Source organism: Macaca thibetana, chromosome 1 (genome assembly GCF_024542745.1).
Source record: "Macaca thibetana thibetana isolate TM-01 chromosome 1, ASM2454274v1, whole genome shotgun sequence".
In the NCBI taxonomy this organism is placed as follows: Eukaryota; Metazoa; Chordata; class Mammalia; order Primates; family Cercopithecidae; genus Macaca; species Macaca thibetana.
The window spans coordinates 158,009,429-158,022,444 of NC_065578.1; the positions used below are offsets into that span (position 1 = coordinate 158,009,429).

Below are 13,016 nucleotides of genomic sequence, written 5' to 3' on the forward strand. Positions count from 1 at the left end.
AACCAGCAAGTTTTCATTAGCAGTTTTCAAAAGGGGAGGGAGTGCATGAATGGGGTGTGGGTCACAGAGATCACATACTTCACAAGGTAATAAAATATCACAAAGCAAACGGAGGCAGGGCGAGATCACAGGACCACCGGATGAGGTGAAATTGAGGTGAAATTAAAATTGCTAATGAAGTTTCCGGCAGGCATTGTCATTGATAACGTCTTATCAGGAAACAGGGTTTGAGAGCAGATAACCTGTCTGACCACAATTTGTTAGGTGGGAATTTTCCTCGTCCTAATAAGCCTGGGAGCGCTATAGGAGACCGGGGCTTATTTCATCCCTTTGGCTTCGACCATAAAAGATGTGGACTGGACGCCTTAAAAGGGCCCGTCTGTAGGCCTACCTTCAGGGTGCATTCTCTTTCTCAGGGATGTTCCTTGCTGAGAAAAAGAATTTAGCGATATTTCTCCTATTTGCTCATGAAAGAGGAGAAATATAGCTCTGTTCCGTCCGGCTCACCGGTGGCCAGTTCAAAGTTACCTCTCTTGTTACCTGAACGTCGCTGTTATCCTGTTCTTTTTTTAAGATGCCCAGATTTCATATTGTTAAAACACACGCGCTCTACAAACAATTTGTGCAGTTGATACAATCACAGGGTCCTGAGGCGACATTCATCCTCCTCAGCTTACAAAGAAGATGACGGGATTTAGAGATTAAAGTAAAGACAGGTATAGGAAATCACAAGGATATTCATTGGGGAAGTGATAAGTGTCCATGAAATCTTCACAATTTATGTTCAGAGATTACAGTAAAGACAGGTGTAAGAAATTATAAAAGTATTAATTTGGGGAACTAATAAATGTCCATGAAATCTTCACAATTTATGTTCTTCTGCCTCGGCTTCAGCCAGTCCCTCTGTTCAGGGTCCATGACTTCCAACAACATCACTCCTTTGTCAGTAAGAGACGGGTCAAGAGCCTGGGCTCTGAAGTCAGAATGCCTTGGACAAAATACTACCTAAACTGAATTTCCTCATCTGTAAAATAGGGATAATAATAGTACCTGCTTTTTAGGGTTGTGGGGAGTAAGTGAAATAATTTATGTAAAGCACTTAGTATATGCCTAGGCCATAATAAGCACTAAGATGTTAATTTCCATTACGATTATGACTGATTTTATCTCTTCTGAATTTCTAGATAGAAGCTCCTTAAGAATAAAGATTTGACGTTTTATCCCCATGGTGTCTAACACAGGGCTTTATAACATAGTAAGGTTTGTGTGGGTGAATGCTTAGGATGCTCAATTGGCACTGCCAGTGAGTAATTAATGCCACAGATTATTGACTCCTGAGACACTTGATGGTGCCAGGAATCAGGGGATTGGGAATGAGGTTGGTTTTCTAGTTTGAAAGTGCTGGTCTTCACTTTTGTGATATTAGATAACTTGCATGCCTAATGTGTTTTAGGAGGACCTCCAGGGAAGCAGAATGTTCTAGATTCTAGGGTTACCTTCTGTCAAACCTTCCCAGATTTCCACATAAATTGTTCCTCCTTCCCATATCCTGAGCACATTACACATACCATTACTGTATTAAATGGAAACTGTCTATCTGTCTCCCCAGTTAGACTCTGAACCTTTTACTGAAGAGCTGTTCCCAACTGTTTCTGGGTCATTGCACTATTTTCAGTGCCTAGCATAGGGTGGAAATTCAGCATATATTTGTTAAATGATTAAGTGAAGTGAACTGTTTGATTTTCCTCCTTTCTCTGGAATTTCAGCTTATGAAAACCTTGAAGCTGCAAATAAAAAGCAGTTTTTCACTTCTCAAACATCTCCTGTGTTTCTGTCCTGTCAGGGGCTGATGCTGCGGAAGATGAGGAAGTGGATGTCACCAGTGTGGACCCTATCGCTGCCTTCTGTAGCAGGTGAGCCGGCCCGAAAGGCTGGGCACCTTGGCTACTGCTGCTCCTGGTCTCTGGGGGAGCACTCCACAGTTCCCCGGGCTATCCCTTCAGTCCCGTCTGCTTATTAGCTAAAAGAGATCACTCGTTTGGTGTACAAGAAATCCAATGTAGCCTTTCTTCTCTAGTCCTATTTTCCCTTCACTTCTCCCTGATAGAGAATTTTAAGGAACCACAATAATTTATTTATCCTGTTTATCTTTATCACCAATTTTATCAATTACATTGTCTGATTCTCTTTTTTTCATCTTGGCTTTCTTAAAGTTCTAGATCCATACCTGTTGCTTATGCTTAATATAGGTGATAGAGGAAGGGCTCATGGTTTAAGCAACTATCTCCTCTTTTTTCCAATCCCTTGTCTGATCCTGCTCCAAATAGTGATGAAGAGCTGGAAGATTCAAAGGCTCTATTGTATTTACCCATTGCCCCTGAGGTAGAAGACCCAGAAGAAAATCCTTACGGCCCCCCACCGGATGCAGTCCAAACCTCCTTGATGGATGAAGGGGCTAGTTCAGAGAAGAAGAGGCAGTCCTCAGCAGATGGGTCCCAGCCACCTAAGAAGAAGCCCAAAACAACCAATATAGAACTTCAAGGAGTGCCAAATGATGGTAAGAGCTGCATCTTCTCCCTCTGGCCTGACAGATGCCGCTCTCTGCTCCCCAGCTCAATCTGGTAATTTCCTGTTTCAGCGATTTTACCTTAGAGGAATTTTCCCATGAGTCTATTTTATAGTGCTTTACAACTTTATAATGATTGCATCTGTGTTCACTTCTCTCTTAAAATGGAGAAATTCTGCCCTTCAGTACTTTGCCTAAAATGCTGCACTTTAATTCTTCTGACAGCCGGCTCAGAGTTTATTATACCATTCTTCTTTCAAATTTTTCCCCATAGAGTGGTTTTATTGGATATAAAGTACTAGTTAGACTTGGACAATCATTTCATCCTTCCTGCCACCTTTTATAGTCTGACTTGGGAATCCTTTATTATCATGTCTTGGGATAGGTAGGGGTGGATGGGGGTATGCGTTTACTATTGAGCATCCTCCTTCCTCTTCTATTTTTTTTTTTTTTTTTTTTAGAGACAGGGTCTTGCTCTGTTGCCCAGGCTGCAGTGCAGTGGCGTGATCTTGGTTCACTGAAACCTCCGCCTCCCAGGTTCAATCAATTCTTCTGCCTCAGCCTTCCGAGTAGCTGGGACTACAGGCATGCACCACCATGCCTGGCTAATTTTCGTATTTTTAGTAGAGATGGGGTTTTGCTGTTTTGGCCAAGCTGGTCTCGAACTCCGGACCTCAAGTGATCCGCCCGCCTCGGCCTCCCAAAGTGCTGGGATTACAGGTGTGAACCACCGCACCCGGCCCTTCCTCTTCTCTTTTAGCTAACTGCAGATCACATTTTGCAACTACATATTTTCCTGATGTTATTGATTTCTGTGTCTACTGTGTTTCAGACACTCTTTGGTATATATACCATTGCTGACTTTTACATCAACCCTGCAAGTTGTTTTACCTGCTTTTTAAAGGAGAAAATTTAGGCTGAGGTTATGTGTAAGAGGTTCTGTAACTTGCCTAAAGTCTCACAGGAAGTGGTGGAGTCAGGATTCTCATTCTAGTCTCTCTAATTCCAAAGCCCATTCTCTTTCTGCCCTCACACGCCTCTCTGTGTATGTGTGTGTGCGTGTATGTGTGTTCCTTCTTCTGGCTTGGTTTGATAGTATCAGTGCATCTTTCAGCTACTTGTTCAATTTAGAGTTACCGTGACTTGGCATGAACATTTTAGCCAGGGGTGTCCAATCTTTTGACTTCCCTGGGCCACATTGGAAGAATAATTGTCTTGGGCCACATATAAAATATACTAACAGTAATGATAGCTGATGAGATTTTAAAAATTGCAAAAAAAACTCATAATGTTTTAAGAAAATTTATGAATTTGTGTTGGGCTACGTTCAAAGCTGTCCTGGGCCGCAGGTAGCCTGTGGGCCACAGGTTGCACAAACTTGATATAAGCCATGTGTGCCTTTTGACCAAGCAACTATCTCTCATTTAATGGCCACTGTTTTGTAGTCATACAAATAAGACAGACTTTTCTCTTTATAATTATTAATTGATCCGGGACGCAAAGCAACATTCTTTGCTCAAAAAAGTTGTGGTTGGGGTGATGGGACTGGTGTCATGTGGATTCCTTTCCATGCCTGTCTGTCCTACAGAAGTCCATCCACTACTGGGTGTGAAGGGGGATGGCAAATCCAAGAAGAAGCAAGCAGGCCGGCCTAAAGGATCAAAAGGTAAAGAGAAAGATTCTCCATTTAAACCGAAACTCTACAAAGGGGACAGAGGTTTACCTCTGGAAGGATCAGCGAAGGGTAAAGTGCAGGCGGAACTCAGCCAGCCCTTGACAGGTAAGGACACATTGGGAGCACTGTCTGGCTTGCTTCGTGGCCTTGCTTTGTATAGCCCTTGACTATATTTAACTGCAACATTTTTCCCCCTCCCTTCCTACCTTTTTCCCAGCAGCAGATAATCTCTAATTTTAAGCTGCTGCTAAGGGCAGGCTAAACCGGATTTAATTCAGTGGCTCTTAACCTTGGGTCTGTAAATAGTTTTCAAGAAGTGTACATTCCCCTGATGTTATATGCAAAATATTATGTGAATATTTTTCTGGGGAAGATGTCCATAGCTTTCATCAGATTCCTGTAGGAATTCATGACCCAAAAAAGGGTAAGAACCCCTGGCTTAATTCATTTCTTCATCCCTATTTGCTCTTAGGTTTTTTGTTTGTTTTGTCTCAAATAAAAGAGCCAGACAAGTAGCCAGAAATACAAGCTTGTTTTATATAGTCTTTGACTGGTTCACTGTAGCATCTTTTCTCTCCCTCTTCAGATTGTTCAAATCCCACAGGTAGTGCTTTCTCTCTCTTAGTAGTCCAGAAGCAATAATGAAATTGTTAGTAGTACCATCATGTTAAGGAAGAAGATGGGGTTTGTTTTGGTTTTTAATTTTTTTCCAGTATCTGAAAACAGGAGGAAATGACCAAAAAGACAGAAACTACAGTATCTGTGTAACATCTTAACACCTAAGCCTTTTGATACATAATATTTGAGTTTTCTCACTTTTATATTACTGAGGGATTTTTATTGGGGGACAGTAAACAATTTCTGTTTCTTACCAAACATTTGTGAGCCTAGGCTAATTGGTCTCTTGTTTAGAAAATGTTAATCAAATTAGAATCCATTTCTGTGTAAACATTGGGCTTTGGAATTTTTTTTTTTTTTGCTTTATATAGAAGTACTGCTTTAGTTAATACAGTATTCTCAATTTTTTTGTGGCTAGTTGGTAGACTCAAAGGTGGATTGATAACGTGTCAGTGGTTGTGTTCAGGCTCCCCCTGACTTTAAAATTTTAATCTAAATGTGTTCAAATGTGATAAGGACTAGAGTGCAAAACAGAATTCTTTGTTTAATTTATAACTTACATGATTTAATCGTTGTCTGTAAACGTGAATTCTCTTACAGAGAAGCTGAAATAGACTCAGTTATTCATCATTTTGAGTATTCTACCTCAAGTTTACTAGATTTTAGACTTTAGTTTTTGATAGCCCAACACCATACCACTGAGTACCAATATTTTTTTTCCGACAATATTTATGGTGGTGCACTGATGGTTACCACCTCCACATTCAACCCACCTAAGGCTGTGTTTGTGTATATATACATGTAATGCTGTGTGTGTGTATTTTTTTTTTGAGACGGAGTTTCACTCTTGTCCCCAGGCTGAATTGCAGTGGTGCGATCTCAGCTCACTGCAACCTCTGCCTCCGGGTTCAAGTGATTCTCTTGCCTCAGCTTCCTGAGTAGCTGGGATTACAGGTGTGTGCCACCATGCTCGGCTAATTTTGTATTTTTTTTTAGTAGAGATGGGGTTTCACTATGTTGGTCAGGCTGATCTTGAACTCCTGACGTCAAGTGATCCACCCACCTCGGCCTCCCAGAGTATTGAGATTACAGGCGTGAGCCATCACTCCCGGCATGTTTGTATATATTGTAAAGTAGCCTGGAGCAGTCATGTGGGCATTACCAACAAAGATTGCAGACTGACTAGATGTAAGTAAAAACAGTCCTTCCAAGCCCACTTCTTGCACACACTGATGCCACTACAGAAGAAACGCAATTTAAAGTTTAAATAGATTTCCCTGGCCTGGAGAGCTAAAATGTTTTAAGGGTGATTTAAAATGTGGCCAAACATAATTAATTAAAACACTTTAGGACAGTCTTCTAGCTTCTTAAAACCTGTCTATCCCTAATCGTGTGCTTTTCAGAAGGAAATGTATGGTAAATAAGGCTCACACCTGTAATTCTAGCAGTTTGGGAGGTTGAGGCGGGAGGATTTCTTGAGCCCAGGAGTTCAAGACCAGCCTGGGCAACATGGTGAGACCCCATCTATGTAAAAGGCAACCAAACAAACAAGAAAAAACCTTGAGCTGGGTGCAGTGGCTCATGCCTGTAATGCCAGCACTTTGAGAGGCCAAGACAGGAGGATTGCTTGAGCCCAGGAGTTTGAGACCCGCCTGGGAACAAAATAATAAAAAAATTAGCCAGGCGTGGTGGTGCACACCTGTGGCCCACTTAGTAACATAGGAAGCTGAGGCAGGAGGATCGCTTGAGCCCAGGAGTTTGATATTGCAGTGAGCTGTGATCACGTCGCCGCACTCCAGCCTGGGCAACAGAGGGGGAGACCCTGTCTCAAACAAAAATAAAATCAGCCAGGCGCAATGACTCGTGCCTGTAATCCCAGCACTTTGGGAGGCTGAGGTGGTCAGAGTGCTTGAGCCCAGGAATTCCAGACAAGCCTGGGCAACATAGTGAGACCCTGTCTCTACAAAAGAAAAAAATAAAAAAACAACCCAAAAACCTCAAAGGGGCATTGAGGTATAGTTCCAAGACTTCCACAGAAGGATTACGTCTGCCTTTATTGACCAGCTGCAGTGTGGTTTGGATCTTTGTGAAGGCTGAAAATTTTGGGGAGAGTGATGAAATTGGATATCACAGATAATTCCATTAAAAGTCTGTTTTAGGGCAACTTATTATGTTTTTATAAGGGATTGTTTGGGTGCGGGAAGGGCTTCATCCAGTAACGTGGTCGTCTTGGAGGGCCCTGAGCAGGCTGAGTTAGATTGGTACCTGCTGCTGATTTGCATGTGGCCTATCACGACCACCGAGGGAAACTCTGGCATTTGGAGCTCATATTCTTCCATACCTTGGAGATTTTCAGTAAAAGCCACTATATAGTCATTGTAGATTTCCCACCAGGTATTAAGAAAGGATATCTGATCCAAAACTTCTGAGGCCAAACCATCTTCAAAAATCACTCCAGTTTGATGGTTGTATGTGTAGATTCAAGGTTTTGGCCCCCTGCCCCATGGACAACTGCATTTGAGCCAAATCATTCGAAGGCAAGATTATAGTCGTAGGCTGTGTTACTACCCAAGTTAGATGAATGACAACTGTTTGTTAATATCTGTAGTTGACCAGTTATTGTAGAAACTGTTCCTTAAACTGATTAGCCCTCACAAAGCTACCATAGTCTGTTGTCTGTTTTAACAGGAGAATATGCATTTCAAGGGAAAATTGGCAGACAGACCACTCTAGAGATAATCTGGCCATCTGGAATCTGGGGCTATAGAAAATTCTTTCCTGTCAAATAGCTTGTCAGTGTTGGCTAGCATTAGAGGGCCCACATTCATGCGAACATTTTTCTGTGTGAGGACCCAAAGTGAAGCTTGGTGAGGGTAACCCTGAGCTTGGGACTTTTTGGAAGGACCAGGCTAACATAGTCTGCACTATCTATCAAATGCTTCTTAGTTACTTTAAATACTCTCCAGAGGACAGTCCTGAGACCAGAAACTTGAGATGTGAGCAGAATCACCAGTTTCCTAGTTGTCTGTGATTGCTCAGGGATTGCCCAAGAACTAGGGCTCCTTGGCAGTAAACATCAGTAGTAAAGTGGGACAAAGGTGTGGTCGGTTACATACATGTTCTAAAGGCCTCATGGGATGGTAGACTTGAAGGGGTTGGTGCACACCTGGGTCTGTTGGAGATGGCAAGGGCCAAAGTGAGCAGAGGCGACACTTCTGGGAGTGGACAGGCACCGTGCAGATTTCCCTGTCTTGGGCTGCGCTACACCACTGCCCTGGTGCCAGCCCATCACCCCAGGGCTCTGAACCACCTCCAAGTCACTTACTGAATCTGGATTTTTTTTTTTTAATGCTTGGTAGTTTTGTTTTCCTTTTTTCTCTTTTTCCTCTTTTTCTCTCCCCTCCCTCCTTTCCTTTTTCTTCCTTTCCTTGTGAAGACTAATTTATGAATTAGTCTAGAATCAGGGTAGTCTTTCTCACTCTATGGGATGTTATTAGCTAACCAAGGTAGGGTTTGAAATCTTGATTCAGTGTTCTCTTAGGCCGACCTTGATTGGGCTGCTACTGGAAAGTACCAATAATAGCTGGTCATTTTGAGCTGAATTTTCCTACCTATTACATTCCTGGAGATTTCCTTTATGTTGCAGCTAAATAATATGTTTCCTTGGGGGCAGTTGCTGCGTCAGGTCTTTAAATTGGCTGGAGTCTTCGTATTGCTATTTCTGTGTATCTTATCTTGCTCATAGTACTGCTTGCTCTGATTTTGATTTGTTGCCTGATGCCTCAACAAGCTTTTGTTTTGTTTGGTTTTTATTTATTTATTTTGTGTATTCAGAAGAACAAGGATGGTATGGAAACATGAGCTGCCCTCAGCTAACCAGTGTAAGGCAGCTCATTAGTCATCCTGAGTGCCCATTACTAATGCTGTTGATTAGTGATCAAACCACTTTCTCCTATTATGATTTAGGTTTGTTTAAAATGGCAATGTTGTATTCATTTTTAAACGATTACAACTAAATTGGTCAGGGTACCTGTGGGAATAGTTGTTAAAAATTGCCTTAAAGTGGTTAAGGCATGATATTGAGTCTTGTGGAGTGGATTTTTCTATCTCAGGAGGTTTTTTAAAGATCAATGCGGCCGGGTGCAGTGGCTCACGCTTGTAATCCCAGCACTTTGGGAGGCTGAGGCGGGCGGATCACTTGAGGACAAGAGTTCAAGACCAGCCTGGCCAACATGGTGAAACCCCATCTCTACTAAAAATACAAAACAATTAGCCAGGCATGGTGGTGGGCGCCTATAATCCCAGCTACTCAGGAGGCTGAGGCAGGAGAATCGTTGGAACCCAGGAGGTGGAGGTTGCAGTGAGCCAAGATCACGCCATTGCAATCCAGCCTGGGCAACAAGAGTGAAACTCTGTCTAAAAAAAAAAAAAACAATGCAAGGAATTCATTGTGATTTATGTTGAGAGAGATCTGAAAAACCGGTGCTAAGTAAGCTTTTAATCTGACTGAACTATGAAAAGTTTAAATTTGATTTTTAACAGCATAACATTCAGTAGAAAGTTTGTATCTCATTGTAACTTCAGTATGTTCTCAGGCACATGTGAATATATTTTTATTGCCAGTTTTCATTTGTGCAGGAACTTTAAAAATCAAAGTTATATAAATGGGTACTTTTGTTTCATAATTTGAGCGATTATTTTTTAACCATTTTACCTTCAGGTGCTCTCTGCCATTCCAAATGACACCTGGGAGGATTTTTTTCACCTTCTTGTCTTTTTACACTTCCTAGTTAATATTTCACAGCAGCTCATTTAAGGATGTCTCTCAGAGGTTGAGCAGCTTCTTGGAATAATCAGGGAAGTGTTCATTTCATTTTACTATTCAGGATATTATTTATCAATCATCGTTGGTGTGTAGCAATGTGGACAGTAGCTCTCATGAACATTTCACCATATTTGGGATTCTAAGGTGATAAGAATGTCACTTAAGGAACTGTGGTGCTGGGAGAAGGGTTTCCTGTTCACTTGTTAATCATTTAGTGACTAATCAATCTTTAAATATATGAAGGGTTGAAAGGTGTGGTACCCTAAAATTTCTTCTCCTCTACTTACTGCACTTTTTGGAATGTTAAACGTTATTTGTTAGCACCTTAGAGCATGGTTAGCAGCTTAGAAAAAATGTAGAACTCTGATCATTTTGCTTTTCCCCCCACCCTTTGGGACAGTACTGAGGAAAGTATTGGGGTGGGGGGTTTTGGATTTGGATTGTTTTGTTCAATAAAGAGTAATTGGGAGTTGGAGTTGGTTATGACTTTTCTTAAAAAGGGGAAATTTCTTGGTCCATGTGTGCTTGTTATGCATCATCCAGCATTCAATATTTCTGTTCTTACAAGTAACTGGTCTAAATTGAAGCTAAAAAAAATCTTTTTGTGTCTAATCTCTTTAGCAGGAGGAGCAATATCGGAACTGTTATGAAGACCTTTGAAGTTCTTCATTCTTTCCCACTTTGCCATCATGTGGCCTCTGGACACTGTGGTCAGTCATTTGAAAATTGACTTTAATTTAAAACAAAGGCGTGTGCCTCCCACCCAGGAGGTGGGAGGGTGAATTTTATGTTTAAATGAAGAAGTGAATTATGGAAGAAGAGTATACGACCTTCCCTTCCCTTTCAAGCATAAGTCCAAATAGACTCTCAGGAATGAAGATTTGTGAAGACATCAGATAGGAATTTTGACTCATTTAAACTTTGATGCCTAGTTATGTTGCTGGAGAAAAAATACCTGTGTTTTGCTCATCTAACTTTATTGTACCCAGCGTCATTTTGACCTGTCATTTCCTATCTCCCATTTGCCTTCTGTCCTCAATGCATGTCCTCGAGTGACTTCTTATCTGAAATTTTGCTACTGGTATCCTAGGAAAACTTTTGTTGCATACTCTCATTTTAAACTTCTCCTCTCCCCTAATACCTCCTATATTTCCATATTGTGTGCAAAGGATGGGCAGAAAAGAAAGTGCTTGAAAGATTTCAAATTTTCAGAAAGGGAACAATGAAGGCCCTCTCTTCCTCCCATACCACATTTTGCCCAAGAAGCCGGGCTGTAACAATTCAGGGTTTTCCCTTGTTTTCCTCTCATTGCATGTTTCCCTCCAATCTTGGTTCATTGTCATTAATCATGGTTTTTGAAGATAGCTAGTTTTATCCATCTCCAGCAATGAATCATCAATAGTTTATATTGCTTTACCTGTGCTGGCTTCCAGAGATGGAAACAAACCCAGGTGTCTCACAACAAGCTACTTTTTTACTGGGTTGGGGGAATCTATGCAAGGAGTAAAGTAAAACCATCCGAATCAAAGCAGCAAACCACATAGTTCAAATCAAAGATCAAGGTGAATTTTTTGTATCACTGCCTGTGGAAATCTAGCCTCATCAGTCATTGCGTTTTTCCCTTCCTGTACCTGTGCTCCTTTTTCTTACTGTGTTTTCAGTCACTTCCTTTCTGTGAAAGGTTGCTTAGCTTTTTTTTTTTTTTTTTTTTTTTTTTTGACATTTGTTGTTCTTTATATAAAAATAGCAGATTGGATAGATGTGTACATTTGATGTTTGAAATTCTCTGAAAATCCCATTAGGAAACCAGGTGTGAAAAGGGCTCAGTAGCTTCTCTGAATGGCGTTTTTAGCTGACTGGAAGTGCTTAACCTGGATTGTCTTTTTTTATCAGTATTTTGAAAGGAGAATTTAAATACTGTGCTTACTGTGAAATATATCAGTTGGTGAGCCGGGCGCGGTGGGTCACGCCTGTAATCCCAGCACTTTGGGAGGCTGAGGCGGGTGGATCACCTGAGGTCAGGAGTTCGAGACCAGCCTGGCCAACATGGTGAAAGCCTGTATCTATTAAAAGACAAAAATTAGCTGGGTGTGGTGGCGCATACCTATAATCCCAGCTACACCGGAGGCTGAGTCTGGAGAATCACTTGAACCTGGGAGGCAGAGGTTGCCGTGAGTGGAGATCGCACCAATGCCCTTTTGCCGGGATGACAGAATGAGACTCCATCTCAAAAAAAAAAAAAAAATCTGATATATCAGTTGGTGGATGCTCCTATAGGTAGCCAAACACATTGATTACCTTTTAGATTTTAGGATAGAAATCAAAGTAGAGCACGTCAGTAAGAGCCTCTTTGTCTCACTCCATCATTTGGAACCAGTATATTCAGTAGTCGAAGAAAGAGCTCTCCCTGAGTCAGTTGCAAAATGTCTATATTTTTAGATGCCGCTACTTTTTTCTTACTCGTTTTGAGACTGTCATGAGTTAGACCAGTGGTTGAGATGAGTAGGTGGCTCACTAGACATGTTTTTGTTTTGCAGACGTTATATCCATTCCAGTCCTCTGCACTATACACTGCAGCAGTGTGCAAAGTATGGGACTTAGAGGGTTTCTGCCATATTTCCATGTGTGAAGTAGCTTGGTTTCCTCTGCCTGTGCATCTGGATGTTTGTGCTACGTCCACCTCCTAAACTGGCTACTGAGAAAATCATCTTCAGCCCTGTCAGATTGTCTCTGGCGGTAGCTCCTAATAATTATTTATGTTTTGGAATTTTTTTTTCAACTTTTAAAACCTTCTATCCATTTCAATTTGAATTATTTGATTTGTACAATGTATGTATATTCTCTTCCTTTTTGTCATACCTGCCATGCCACCCCCAAAATTTTGTTTTTAAAAATATTCTGGGCTGGGCGTGGTGGCTCACACCTATAATCCCAGCACTTGGGGAGGCCGAGGCTGTTGGATCATCTGAGGTCAGGTGTTTGAGACCAGCCTGGCCAACATGGTGAAACCCCGTCTCTACTAAAAATACAAAAATTAGCTGGGCGTGGTGGCGGGCACCTGTAATCCCAGCTACTCGGGAGGCTGAGGCAGGAGAATTGCTTGAATCCAGGAGGCAGAGGTTGCAGTGAGCCGAGATTGCACCACTGCACTCTAGCCTGGGTGACAGAGCAAGACTCCATCTCAAAAAAAAAAAAAAAAAAAAAAAAATTCTGTAGTTTTGTACAAGATGAGACTTAGCCTTGGGTACTTCTTGCTGAAGCTTTAATGCTTTGTAAATAAAATCGGATGTTTATTAAAGAACAGGTGTAGATGTTTATTTGTAAACACTGCT

General features: G+C 41.5%; 1 protein-coding gene across 3 annotated transcripts in view; it reads left to right on the plus strand.

Annotated features, from left to right (window-relative positions):
* The window catches only part of RBBP5 (RB binding protein 5, histone lysine methyltransferase complex subunit), a 37,261-nt gene extending 24,276 nt beyond the window's left edge, over nt 1–12,985 (plus strand). Inside the window, exons 11-14 of one of the 3 annotated variants that reach the window (XM_050763681.1) lie at nt 1,844–1,913; nt 2,328–2,557; nt 4,155–4,346; nt 10,306–12,985. In XM_050763681.1, coding sequence (XP_050619638.1) covers nt 1,844–1,913; nt 2,328–2,557; nt 4,155–4,346; nt 10,306–10,334 — 521 coding nt within the window. In that variant the 3' untranslated portion in view covers nt 10,335–12,985. The other 2 variants (XM_050763691.1, XM_050763670.1) reach the window with 2 other exon arrangements.
* Nucleotides 12,986–13,016: the final 31 nt, after the last annotated feature.